The sequence below is a fragment of the Pogona vitticeps genome, chromosome 3, assembly GCF_051106095.1.
Source record: "Pogona vitticeps strain Pit_001003342236 chromosome 3, PviZW2.1, whole genome shotgun sequence".
NCBI classification, from domain to species: Eukaryota; Metazoa; Chordata; class Lepidosauria; order Squamata; family Agamidae; genus Pogona; species Pogona vitticeps.
The window spans coordinates 187,215,207-187,228,392 of NC_135785.1; the positions used below are offsets into that span (position 1 = coordinate 187,215,207).

Sequence of the window (13,186 nt, forward strand, 5' to 3'; positions counted from 1 at the left end):
TTTCAAAGGAAGCAAAGCGAGTGTAACAACATATGCACATTAGATTTTAGGAAAACCAGTTTTAATAAACTCAGAACAATGATAGACAAGGTCCCATGGCAGGAATTTCTGACAGGAAAAGGATTCCAAGATGTGTGGCCGCTTCTTAAAATGAAATTCTAAAGATAGGACTACAAACCAGAAAAAAAAATGAAGACAGCAAACAAAACAAAAAGCTCAGAGAGGGCCTGAAGAAAAAAAAAGGACACATATAGGAAGTGGAAGGCAGTTTAGGCTACAAAGGAGGAGTACAGGCAAGTAGCAAAGAATTGCAGCAATGACATTAGGAATGCAAAAGCTGAGAATGAGTTGAGGTTAGCAAGAGATGCTAAAAGCAACAAAAAAGCATTCTTCAGGTTCATGAGTAGCAAAAGACAGAGAAAAGAAACATTCGTTCAGCTACTCAGTGGGGATGGAAAAATAACAACAGAGAACAATGAAGGCCAATCCTTACTTTAGCTTGGTCTTTTCCCAAATAACAGTACAGTATGTGACCCTTCAGGTAAATGTGAAGTACAAGCTGGAGTGATTGGATTGCAGCTTGAGATTAATAAACAAATAGTCAAGGAATGCCATGTTACTTTGAATGAGTTAAGATCTCCAGGGCTGTATGAATTGCATGCAAGTGTATCGAAGGAACTGGCTGAAGAACTCTCAGAACCACTGTCTATTCATTTTTCATTTCTTTTTTTTAATTGTGGAGGATGGGTGAAGTGCTGGATGACTGGAGGAGGGTTAACACTATCCCTATCTTCAAAAAGGGGGGAAAAAAGGAGGAACATGGGAACTGCAAACCTGTCAGCCAGACATTAATTCTAGGACAAATACTAGAGCAGATCATAAAATGGTCACTCTGCAAGGAACTTGAAAACAATGTATTAATAACTAGAAGCTGACATGGATTTGTCAAAAACAAATATTGCCAGATTAATCTAATTTTTTTCTGATTGAGTAACCTCCCTAGTAGAATGCTGTAGACGTGGTATATATTGACTTCAGCAAAACATTTGACAAATTGTCCATGGTATTTTGATTAGCATGCTAACCAGATGTGGGCTGGATAGAACTATCAAGTAAATACTGTACACAGTTTGTTACCAGATCATCCCCAGAGAGTTATTATCAGTGGTTCCTGATAAGGAGGTAACAAGTGGTATACCACAAGGCTCAGTCCTGGGCCTGGTGCTCTTTAAAATTCTAATATTTTCTTGGATAAGGGGGCGCAGGTAATGCTTATCAAATTTATAAATAATACAGAATGAGTGTGCTCAAATGTTGATTAATGGTGAAGAAAATTCCATCCTTGGTACTGCTGGCACTGAGAAGCAGTTCTTCCTTGTTAGGGGCGAAGTGAACCAGTATAAACAGGGCACTGTAATAATCACTCAATTTCCCATTTATCAGATTTGAATCTGGTTGTCAAAGACTATTGCTTCTGCAAGTTCCTCATACCAGTCTTGTGTGGGTTAAGGGCTGACTGAATTTGGTGCTCAACTCAGTTATTAACAATAATTGTCAAACTCATAAGACTGTTGTTGTTATGCTGCCACAATTTTCCCAACAAGGGACCCAAAGCGGCTTGCTATCAAAGTAATCAAAGCAGAGTGATTGGTATGAACTGAATATCTGTTTCCTGGTTTTCATTAGCACAGTCATGCATTTTTGCTTGCAAAAGTGTGATAAGGATATATGATTTTTAATTACTGGAATTATTTTATATAATATTTACAATATATAGTACATAGGCATACAAATATAGCACTTTGTCTTTATCCATGTCCTGTAGAGATGTCCTAAGAGAGTTTTCTCAGTAGGGAGGGTTTTTTTCCTAATAATGACCTTACATGGCAGTGCTACACAATCATACCAGGTTCTTGCTGCTCTTCAGACACTCATTATGAGTTCATATGAAATCAGTCTTTTCTTTCTTTCTTTCTTTCTTTCTTTCTTTCTTTCTTTCTTTCTTTCTTTCTTTCTTTCTTTCTTTCTTTCTTTCTTTCTTTCTTTCTTTCTTTCTTTCTTTCTTTCTTTCTTTCTTTCTTTCTTTGAGTAAAGGAATCATAAGGAATGTATCAAAGGTCATAAAACTTTTGTACTATAGAATTACAGCTATAGAATTAAAACAGATTAATTTTATTTCCCTGTAACAGTTGTGGGCAAAGTGTAGTCCTCCAAATGTTATGGCATAGCGATTATAGTCACTCCTTATCAGTGACTATGCTCGCTGGGTCTGATGGGACTTACAGTCCAAGAACAGTTCACTTTGTCCATTCAGACTTGCAGAAGAGTCCAACATATATGATGTGGAATAGCGCTGGGGATCGTTTAGCTCAAGATTTCAGCCCCATAAAGCGAGGTTGAATTATTCAGGAGCACTTGGTCAAAAGAGGTAACCTCTAATTGCATGCTTCTGGGTATGTGTAGTAAAGCAGGAATAAGAACACCATTAATAAAAGTCATTTATTTGGTGTAATTGTATTTGATTTGATTTAATCCAATCCAACTTTGCTTAAACATCTTCAACAAAGAACATTTGACAATATAACATAAATGAGAAAAACAAAAAGGCAAGTAATAGCATATTGTATTTGATTCCTATGTCTGTATGTTGAAAAGTGCCTTGGGACAGCAGTAGCTTTGATATTTATTCTGTTCCAACATTGGCTTTGGATCCAGCAACCTGTATGGTTGAACCATCCACTGGATGGTTGCTTCATAAGTGTTCCGTTCCCTGCTAAGCAGGAAGTTTCCAGCGATAATGTTCTGTTACAGGCTGTATGCCATATGGAGCTAAAGGAAAGTATTAAAAAAACAATAAAAACTGGGAAACACTTCAGCCTATAAGATGTCTAATTATCTGAATATGAAGAATGCCAGCCAATCACACAACTCTGCACATAACCTTTCACAATCATGTCAACAGTGCCAGTAGAAAAGATATCACCCCAAAGGGAATATCAGCCCACGCCACAAGTTATGGTAATCTCAGCCAGCTGTGGGCCTTCTCTTGCAAAATCTCTGGCAAGAGGAATATGTGTAGGTAGTGTAGCTGACATGTAATTGACAAGTTTTAATATTTTCTCATACCCAAAGAACTAGTTTGTTATATTGCAGTCAAAGAATATACTGATGTCCCAAATGAACATATGCTGACAACTGTCCCAGGTCTAGGTCTCTGAACATCTTGAAAAATGAAAGTTGTCATTGTCACAAAACCAAATTACACATTGCATAATGTTCTTATGGTTACGCTGACTACTTTTATTTGGAATTAAAGCAATTGTAGAATACCCCATCAGCAAGCATATGCAAGACCCCATGCTAGTTTTTCACTTAAATGTGTCCCCCGCTACCAACTGATATTTGCCACTGGAGGAAATTGTCATTTTTGTATGTGATAAAGATGCATAGGCTACATGCCTCTCAAATTCACATAGGCTTTTGGACCTTAGCAACCTTCTCTTAAGTGAGTGAACTCTTTGTCTTCTGTATCAAACACTTACTATGACATAAGCTAGTTAGATGCATGTTTCAGAGAAACTCTAATAAACAGGTGTGTGTGTGTGTGTGTGTGTGTGTGTGTGTGTGTTTGTGTGTGTTCAGTGTTGTCAAGTCAGAATTGACTTATAGTGATCCTAGCAGGGCTTTCAATGTAAGTGAGATATTTAAGGATTGGTTTTACCAGTTACACTCCCCCAGCGAGCTTCCATGGCTAAGTGGGGATTTGATATCCTGAGTCCCAGTGCATCCCTCTATCTACTATGCTACATTGGGAATTCTAAACAGTTACTGCTTATTAAAAGCAAAACAGATATCAGACTGCTGTTTTGAAGGGTGTTAGCTTCCAGTTTTGCATAAGAAAGTAGTTCAGATGTGACAGTGTGACAACAGAGTGTATCTCAAGTGCGTTATTAATTCAATCACTGTATAGGAAGTACCATCAAATCAGTGTGGCATAAATATTCATATCTGAGATATTGCAACCATGTTGGCAGATAACAGCTGAATCACAAGGGGCCTTTAAATGAGAAGTATCTAAAGCCAATATCCTAAAGTTGGGACATACCAGTCAGAAATATCTCAGAAGGTCTTGAGTATTATGCTAAAGATCACAAACTAGCAGGAAACACTTTTCTGATTTCCCCTAAAAACACATTTTATATACTTTCCTCTGATTCTGTTGATGATCAAAAATCTGCACAAGGCAGGGTAGGTCTTACTGTATCACTTAGTAGATCCAATATTTCTTTCATGCACCTAATTATGGAATATGTTGGGTTGTATTGTCATGTTTTGCAAGATGTAAAAAGCAGGGCACTGCAACAATCAAATTTTATGTATATTGTCTAATGGTGCATTTTAAGATTATATGGAAGATATTCCTAAAAGAGTTTTATCATACTCCAAGTATGTCATGGCTTACTTCTTATTTAAATATGACCTATTTTAATTTGTGAGCCGTTTGGCATGATTCTAAGGTTTCATTCAAACTGAAAGATCTTTGAGATACTTAAAATTATTTGCATGATTACATTTTCCATCATGAAAGATGACTGCAGATTAATTTTTTCTACTACTGCTGCAAATGTGTTAAAAAAATGAAAGGGAAACATTTCTACATGTTTTCATTTGCAGCATTTGTGCCTTGAAGTATGGATTTGCTGTGATCATTTGTGGTTTAAGGGCATTATAAAGGGACTTCTATGTGCTAATACACCATCTTAGAGTCTGACTTCTGAATTTCGTTTTTTGCATATGCAATTATATTGTATGTATTCTGTTAGCTCTAGTACAGGGTGATCAGTTTGTGGCACTCCCCATGTTGTTCAGTTGCATCTCTCATCAGCCTATCCAGCATGGCCAGCATATCATATCATTATTACTAGCCCAGTCATTATCATGAAAAAGAAAATAGTTTGAGGATTATCTGTGTTTGCGATACTGTTTCCATATAACAAAAATCAGCACCACTTTCCTTGAGGTGATTAAGGGTATTTCCAGACTTCTGTGTTTGCTTATGTGTAAACTATGCATATGTTTTCTGTGAAGGAGTACTGTAAGTATAGTTTGATATTAAATATATGCATCTGTGTTGTTTTATGGATTCTGGATATACAGTGGTGCCTCGGTTAACGATTTTAATTGGTTCCAAAAAAATCATCGCTATGGGAAAACATCACTAAGCGAAACGCGGTTTCCCATTGAAATGCATTGAAAACCGGATAATCCGTTCCAATAGGAACGGATTGCTATCCTTAAACGAAAATTGCCATAGGAAACATCGCTAAGCGAAACGCAGTTCCCCGATTGAAATGCATTGAAACCCATTCAATGCATCTCAATGGGGGAAAAAAATTCAACAACAAATTAAAAAAGAGTCAGAACAAAGTCAAATTTGGTTAACAAAGGATTTATTAAGTGCATTTTATGATTTCAAACATTTTACACAGTAAACTTTAACTTTATAACATTTAAAAAACAGCAAACATGAGGCTGTTTAAACCATCGTTAAGCGAAACAGGGGACCCAAAAACCTAATTGTTATGCGAAGATGGTCCCGAAATCGGTAAGCGAAATTCAACCATAGGACACATCATTAAACGGAGTGCAAAAATGCTCCGAAAAGTCATCGCTAAGCGAATTCATCGTTAAACGAAGCGCTTGTTAAGCGAGGCACCACTGTACAAGTATTTTAAGCATAGTGTAGGTCCCAGCTCCTTGTGCATTGTGCCTTTTAAATGCATCCACATTATGCCCCAAATTCTTTTGCGTAGCTACACAAATGGTGTAGCTTTTGGAGGAAAATTGCCCCAAATCAAGAAATCATTGTAGACATTCTCAGTAGCACATTGAGTCATACAACTCACTGTGCAACTGGTAATGTTTACATTGATTTTTTAAACTTGGGGATATTAACTTCCAAACAGTAACACTGTGGTATGTCAGCATAATGAGGATAAGAGGACTTGGATTGTCAGAATTTACCGTATTTTTTGCTCCATAAGACGCTCCGGATCTTAAGACGCACATAATTTTTAGAGGGGTTAAACAGGGAAAATACCGTATTTTTTGCACCATAAGACGCACTTTTCCCCCTCCAAAATGTGGGTGGGGAAGTCAGTGCGTCTAATGGTGTGAATGCAGCAATTTCATCGCTGCTGGCCCCGTGGGGGGGAGCGTCGCAAGGGTCCGGGTGAGCCTTCCAGGACCCTTGCGAGGCTCCCCCACCCCCCCACGGGGCCAGCACCGGCGAAATCGCCAGCTTCCAGGTGGGGGGAACGTCGCAAGGGTCCTGGAAGCTCACTCAGATCCTTGCGACGCTCCTCCCACCCACGCACCGGCCAGCACTGGCAAAATCGCTAGGTTCTGGGAGTGTTTTGAGGCTTCCCAAGCCTCAAAACACTCCCAGAACCTGGCGATTTTACCCCCCCTGGTCCCATGGGGGGGTGGGTGGAGGGTGGCAAGGGTCCAAGGGAGCCTCCCAGGACCCTTGCCACCCTCCCCCCACCCCCCACGGGGCCAGCCCTGGCGAAATCGCCAGGTTCTGGGAGTGTTTGGAAGCTTGATAAGCCTCCAAACACTCAGAAGCTGGCGATTTTAAAACCCCCCCGCTCCGTGGGGGGTGGGTGGAGGGTGGCAAGGGTCCAAGGGACCCTCCCTTGGACACATGTCACCCTCCCCCCACCCACCCCCACGGGGCCAGGGGGGGTAAAATCGCCAGCTTCTGGGAGTGTTTGGAGGCTTGGGGAGCCTCCAAACACTCCCAGAACCTGGCGAATTTACCCCCCCCTGGTCCCATGGGGGGGTGGGTGGAGGGTGGCAAGGGGCCAAGGGAGCCTCCCAGGACCCTTGCCACCCTCCCCCCACCCCCCACGGGGCCAGCCCTGGCGAAATCGCCAGGTTCTGGGAGTGTTTGGAAGCTTGATAAGCCTCCAAACACACTCAGAAGGTGGCGATTTTAAACCCCCCCCCGCTCCGTGGGGGGTGGGTGGACGGTGGCAAGGGTCCAAGGGACCCTCCAAGGGAGCCTCCCAGGACCCTTGCCAGGCTCCCACCCACCCACCCCCATGGGGCCAGGGAGGTTAAAATCACCAGCTTCTGGGAGTGTTTGGAGGCTTGGGGAGCCTCCAAACACTCCCAGAACCTGGCAATTTTACACCCCCCGGGTCCCATGGGGGGGTGGGTGGAGGGTGGCAAGGGTCCAAGGGACCCTCCCTTGGACCCATGCCACCCTCCCCCCACCCACCCCCACGTGGCCAGGGGGGGTAAAATCGGGAGCTGGCGATTTTACCCCCCCCTGGTCCCATGGGGGGGTGGGAGGCTCCCTTGGACCCTTGCCAGGCTCCCACCCACCCACCGCCACGGGGACAGCGGGGGCAAAATCAGGAGCTTCCAGGACCTTTTCTGAGCCTGGAAAGGCTCAGAAAAGATCCTGGAAGCTCCCTATTTTGCCCCCTCTGTCGCCCGGGGGAGGCAGGGTGAGTCTCCAAAGGGTCCTAGGGTGTGTTCTAGGACTCTTTGGAGACTGACCCTGCCTCCCCTGGGGGCCAGAGGGGATGAAATCACCACCTTTGGGGGCTCTTCTGAGGCTTGGGAAACTTCAGAAGAGCCCCAGAAGGTGGCGATTTCACCCCCTCTCGCCCCCGAGGGAGGCAGGGGGAGGCTCCAAAGGGTCCTGGAACACACCCTAGGACCCTAGGGTGTGTTCCATAAGATGGACCTCTCCATAAGGCTCACCAAATTTTAGGAGAAGAAAGCAGATAATTTTTTCCTGTTTTCTTCTCCTAAAAATTTGGTGCGTCTTATGGAAAGGTGCGTCTTATGGAGCGAAAAATACGGTATATTCTGAACCAAATAGTGTAATAAAATATTTAATACACTATAACAGAATAACATTTGAACCATGTAAAGTGAACAGCAGTCAACAGTGGCATTAAGAACCATTACCACTGTCATTAACAAATGGAGAGACTTAAAGCTTTGTGTACTCATGTACCATAAATTTAATTCAAGTACATATAGACCATTATCAGCCAGTGATAAGACCTATACCACGCTACCTATATTTTACATTTCCTTTCATCCACCTCCTCCCCATGCTTATAGAAATGACAGATGAGATTGTTGTGCAACTCTGCCCATCTACAGCTCAATCCTATATTAAATTAGAAATGGTTTGTTTGATTGGGCACTGCATTGAGAGGTCCCTTTTAGTTGTGTGGAGGATAAATAGTGGAATTAAACTATTTAACAGCTGGTTTTCCTTATTTACTTTAGGTTATGCAAAAGAACAGCAACACAAAGCTTAACCTGATCCCATTCACCAGCAGTAGCACATGCTCAGCATAAGACCAAATCTCCATTTTCTGACATAATTGAACATTTATAGCATGCAAGGCACAACACACAAAGCCAGGAACAATGTTCTTGACCAGCCAAAAAAACTGAATACAAACTATAGTAACTGAAATCAGGAAGCAGGTACTGTAATCCAGTTAGAAGTCATGAGGCACAGTTAGTTTCCTTGCTGCAACACCCTTTGGAAATACATTCTCTATTAGATGCCCAGAACGAGTTAAAAAGTTTGCCAGTTGAATCCAAATTTCCCATAGAAATACATTGAAAAAGGTCAGAAACTTTAAAAAACCTAAAAGAAATTCACTTACCAAGTACTGTAGACTGAGCCTGGCTCTTCACAGTGCCTTGGTAGACCCCAGAACAGCCAAAAAAGAGCCCCAAACAGCTAAATGCCAGCGGGCAGCCTGCAGACGGCAGCCATTTTGTGCTCTTCTCCCTTCCTGCCCTTTCCCCACCTAAGAGCTGATCAGCCGCTTCCCAGGCAAGCAGGTTTCAACTCAAACGGAGCACCTTTTAATCCAAACAGGGTTTAACTCAAAACAAGAAGCTTTTAAAGAAAAACAAGCAGCTCTCTGCTTGGACTAGCAAGGAAGCAGACAAGCAGCCTCTTCACTAACCGAAAGTTTCGATTTCCCCTGCTTTCCCCGCCTTCCCCACATATTAGGTATGCTAATATATGTGCACTGGAGGATTGTGGGAGGAACACCCAGCCCCTGATGGGGGTCCTGTGGGGCACCCCAAAACACTGATGAGCTCTCCTGGCCTCTTTCAGCACTGGGGCTGTGCAACCCTGTTCTGATCAGGAGGTGCAGCCAGGCGGTCACCATGCCTTTTGAAGGCAGGGCACACAAAGGGCCAGGAGGCTTAGGGGCCATTCAAACTCAGACCTGGCAGGTCTGAGTTTGTAAGAGTGGTTTTCCCAGGGTAGGGCTCATCTATTGCATTTTAGATGAGCTGACCCTTGTGATTTCCCCAAATGTGGGAAAATCAACTGCCTAAATGGGGGACTGTGTTTCTGGTTTCCCCTGGTTTTTATAGAATCACTCTTTCCCCTTTGGTCCTTGGCTGTTTGTATTGCTTGCTGCCACAGGCCTGTTTGCCTTGCTGGTTTTCCAGTTGAGCTGCAGGGAGCAGATCTTGGAAAGCCAGCAGTGCAGAATGCTGAGGTCTGAACAGCAAGCAGTCTCTGCTGCCAGTTCAGGGGCCTCCTGGCATGGCAGTGGGAGGCTTTTGGGTGGTGGTGGCTGAACCCTGGGTTATTGCATTCACTCCATAAGACGCATGTACTTTCCCTCCCACCTTTTTGGAGAGAAAAAGTGCGTCTTATGGAGCGAAAAATACGGTAATTTTGTTTGTTTTCTTTTGGATTCCTTTAACTTATTTGAGTAGGCTCTGCCCATATAAATTACCTCCATCTAAGTTTTTTTGGGGTTTTGTTTGTTTTTTTGTTTGTTTCACTTCAGCACCCTCTGCCACAGTCCATCATGTTCATTTATGTTTCTTGACCTTTACTTATATGGTTTAGAAGGGCATGGAGCAGGAAGGAGGAAAGGTGTGACTGTCTACACAATCTCCTGCTGTCTGTTGTTTTGTTAACTTAACAGTAATCCAGTGAGATAGGCAAGTCTGTGAAATAATAAACATTACAACTGAGAGGGATCTGAACCTGTATTTCATACATCATGTTTAATAGTTGGTAGTTCCTTATATATTGAGGTACTCCATGCAAAATGAATCAGTGTTTGGAGGGTTGAATGTAGGTTTCCAAAAGTAAATTGAGGACTATAGTGAATGATTTCTTATTTCATTTTCAGTTAAAAATAAAAAACTTGATGGCATTCTTTGTCACAGAATACACCAGGGATGATGAAACACAGTGAGGTGTGAAAATGAGAATATAAATATTTGAGAATAGACTACTTTAAAACATTATTGTGAATTATGATCCAACTGGGTTGCACAGGCAGATGAAACCTATGTCAGGACAAGTCAGATGGTTCTTAAGGACTTTTTTCGTACATGCTAATACTCTGGAAGCAAGTCCCAGTATAGACGTGTTGATGGAAGTTTTCTTGCCCAGTCCTAGATTCTCTGGTTGCAATAATGAATTGTTCTACAATCCTGAGCTTTCTAAAATGAAAAGGGAGTGTGTTTGTGCAGTCAGATAATACTTGTGCAAGGAAATAAAAGATGTTTCTTTTCTGAACTACTTTTCCACAAAACGAAATTCATTGTTAGATGTCACGTGCCAGTCTTTAATTTGAAGATACAAGTTATGTTGCATTGTTTAAAATTATACACGGTACTATTGACTGTTTTGCTATTTCTTAAATGTCTTGGTTATTCATGGAAAATTTGCCTTTTACATTTTCTAGTGCAAGACTTTATCTGGTGTCTGTGACCACATAATCTCGCTTTCATCTGATCCTCTTGTGTCTCAATCTGCTCACCTGGAAGTGATCCAGCTAGCAAACATCAAACCAAGCGAAGGGCTGGTAAGATGTACGCAGTTAATCACAACTGTCACTTAGGATAAAAGAGATGACTTCTCTAAATAAGGCCTTTATTTGGCTTATATTTTATTACAAATGTGTTTTAAAGTAGCCACATGCGACATGAAAGACATTGCATATCACTGCTTATCATTGCATAGCATTCTCAAGGAAATGTTGGAAAATACAACAATTAGGATTTTTCCAACGTTTCCTTTTAGGATTTATGGAAGTTACCTCTGGTAACATTTGGAAGATAGGACACTTGACCCATCATCTTGAGCACATTTGGAAGAAACCTTAGCTCACCTCATATCCTTTCTTCAACATTACTTTCATGTTTCTTGCATTCTGCTAGTTATAAAATGTAGGACCATGGGTAGAATATTGCCACCTAGGTTATATCATGAAAAAGCCTATGAGCATAAGCGTACTGTGGTCAGATTTGTGAGGGCTCCTCAGATTTGGGGATGAGACATTCCTGCTGCTCATTCCATAAGCTAGCTTTCATATGAAAATGACTTTTGGGAGAGGGGTGTTTGGTATTTTAAAAGTGCTAAATAGAAACAAAACTGTTTGCTTAAAATGTAATCCTACATGTTTAAGATGGTCAAAGGCTAGCTGAGCTGACACTGGGCCATCTGAAGCTGTATTAAATCAAATCTCTCTCCCGTCTAGAGACACTGAAAGTTACTTACGACTACACATATCATGGTCTTAATTTTTACAGGCATTATGACTGCAGAATTTTGCATCTAGCATAGTCTAGCTCCTTTCTCTACCCATTCTTTGCCCATGATTTTAATCTTTTGCCAGAAAATAATAACAAAAAGAGCAGTTCTATAATCAGATGGCTCCATTGGCAGATCTCTAAAATCATCCAACAGAAAAGGTTCCACCAGCAGGAATGCTTTTTTTGCCAGGAGAAACATCCTGGACCAACTCTTATCATTTATTACATTTAGATCCCTCCTCTCCCTCAGTGAGCTCAAAGTGGAGTACATGACTCTTTTCTTTCCTCTGATTTATCTTGCAACAGTCCTGGGAGGTAGGTGAGAGGGTGACTGGCATAAGATCATCCAGTGACTTTCATGACTGAGCAAGGATCTGAATCCTAGTCTCCTGTGTTTTAGGAGCTCAGGTCCTCTTTTCATCCTAATGCATCATTGAGTTAGAATTGTATATTATACATACTCACAGTCTTTTATTCACTTTCCTGAAATATTGGTAAGTCAACTTTTTACAACGAGTTTCCATGTTTTCTGGGTTTCTAATTTATGCCACAGTTAATAACTAAACCTGTTATTCTAATATTCTTCCATGTTATTTTAAAATATAATTAATATGTAATTTATGTCTACTTGATACAACTAGCCCTCAGCAACCCTTCTTCCTACTATACTGCTGTATAGCTTCATTCATAATCTTGTATTTGTCTAAATGGCATCATTGCAGGTAAATGCCATTTTCTGTATTATTGTCTGTTGTTTTTCCCCACTTCATGTGTCATTACATATTCTATCTGCAAACATAGTTCCTTCTCACTATTTCATGACAAACCTTTCCTAATTCAGCTCTCCTTTTATAGTTTTCTTCTTCCAGAAATGTCCCTTATGAGGTGACCCAAACTATTTCCTTTTATTATGAAATTTCTCTCTTTCAAGCCTTTGTCTGTATAGATGGTAAGATTCTCAGTGTCTAGGGGTGTTTATTCAGTACTTTTGTGTTATATATATGGTTTAATGAAACTTAATAGGATGTTATGTCTCTTAATAGGACTTTATGAATTGCACAGATGCATAACACATTCAGTGTATTTTCAGGTTTTCGGGGTTTTTACCAACTCAGCTATATATGATTCCCTTCTTTTACTGCATTTTTATCCTACAAAGCAGGTCTCAGTGTAACTTGTTTCCTGAAACACATTTGCATATTTTAAATTTCTGTTAAAAGAATGAGTTGTAATGAGTATCCTGTTAATGAATTACTTGTTGTTTTCAATAATGGTTATTATACAAGTCTAAATGGCTGACTTTTCAAACCTTGATATACTTGTACATTTTTTTCAGTTTTTCAAGATTCTTCCAGCAAACCTTCTATAAGATATGTAAGCAAAGAGGCCATTTAACAAAACTTTTTTGTTTAATCTAAATTATATATTTCTACTGATTCCAAAATAGAATTCCTGACAGCAGGTGGGAAATAATTACAGAGAAGAAGATGCTTAATAAAAAGAACACATAGGCAACAAAGTCAGATAAAGCAAAAGAGAGTCACAAGTAAGAACAAGAACAATA

General features: G+C 40.9%; 1 protein-coding gene across 5 annotated transcripts in view; it reads left to right on the forward strand.

The window, feature by feature from the left end:
- Positions 1 to 13,186, forward strand: part of CNKSR2 (connector enhancer of kinase suppressor of Ras 2) — a 234,762-nt gene that overhangs the window by 65,568 nt on the left and 156,008 nt on the right. For all 5 annotated transcript variants that reach the window (XM_020789172.3, XM_020789171.3, XM_072994295.2 and 2 more), the window contains exon 6: positions 10,773 to 10,892. In XM_020789172.3, the coding sequence (XP_020644831.2) occupies positions 10,773 to 10,892 (120 nt within the window). The remainder of the gene's footprint in view (positions 1 to 10,772; positions 10,893 to 13,186) is intronic.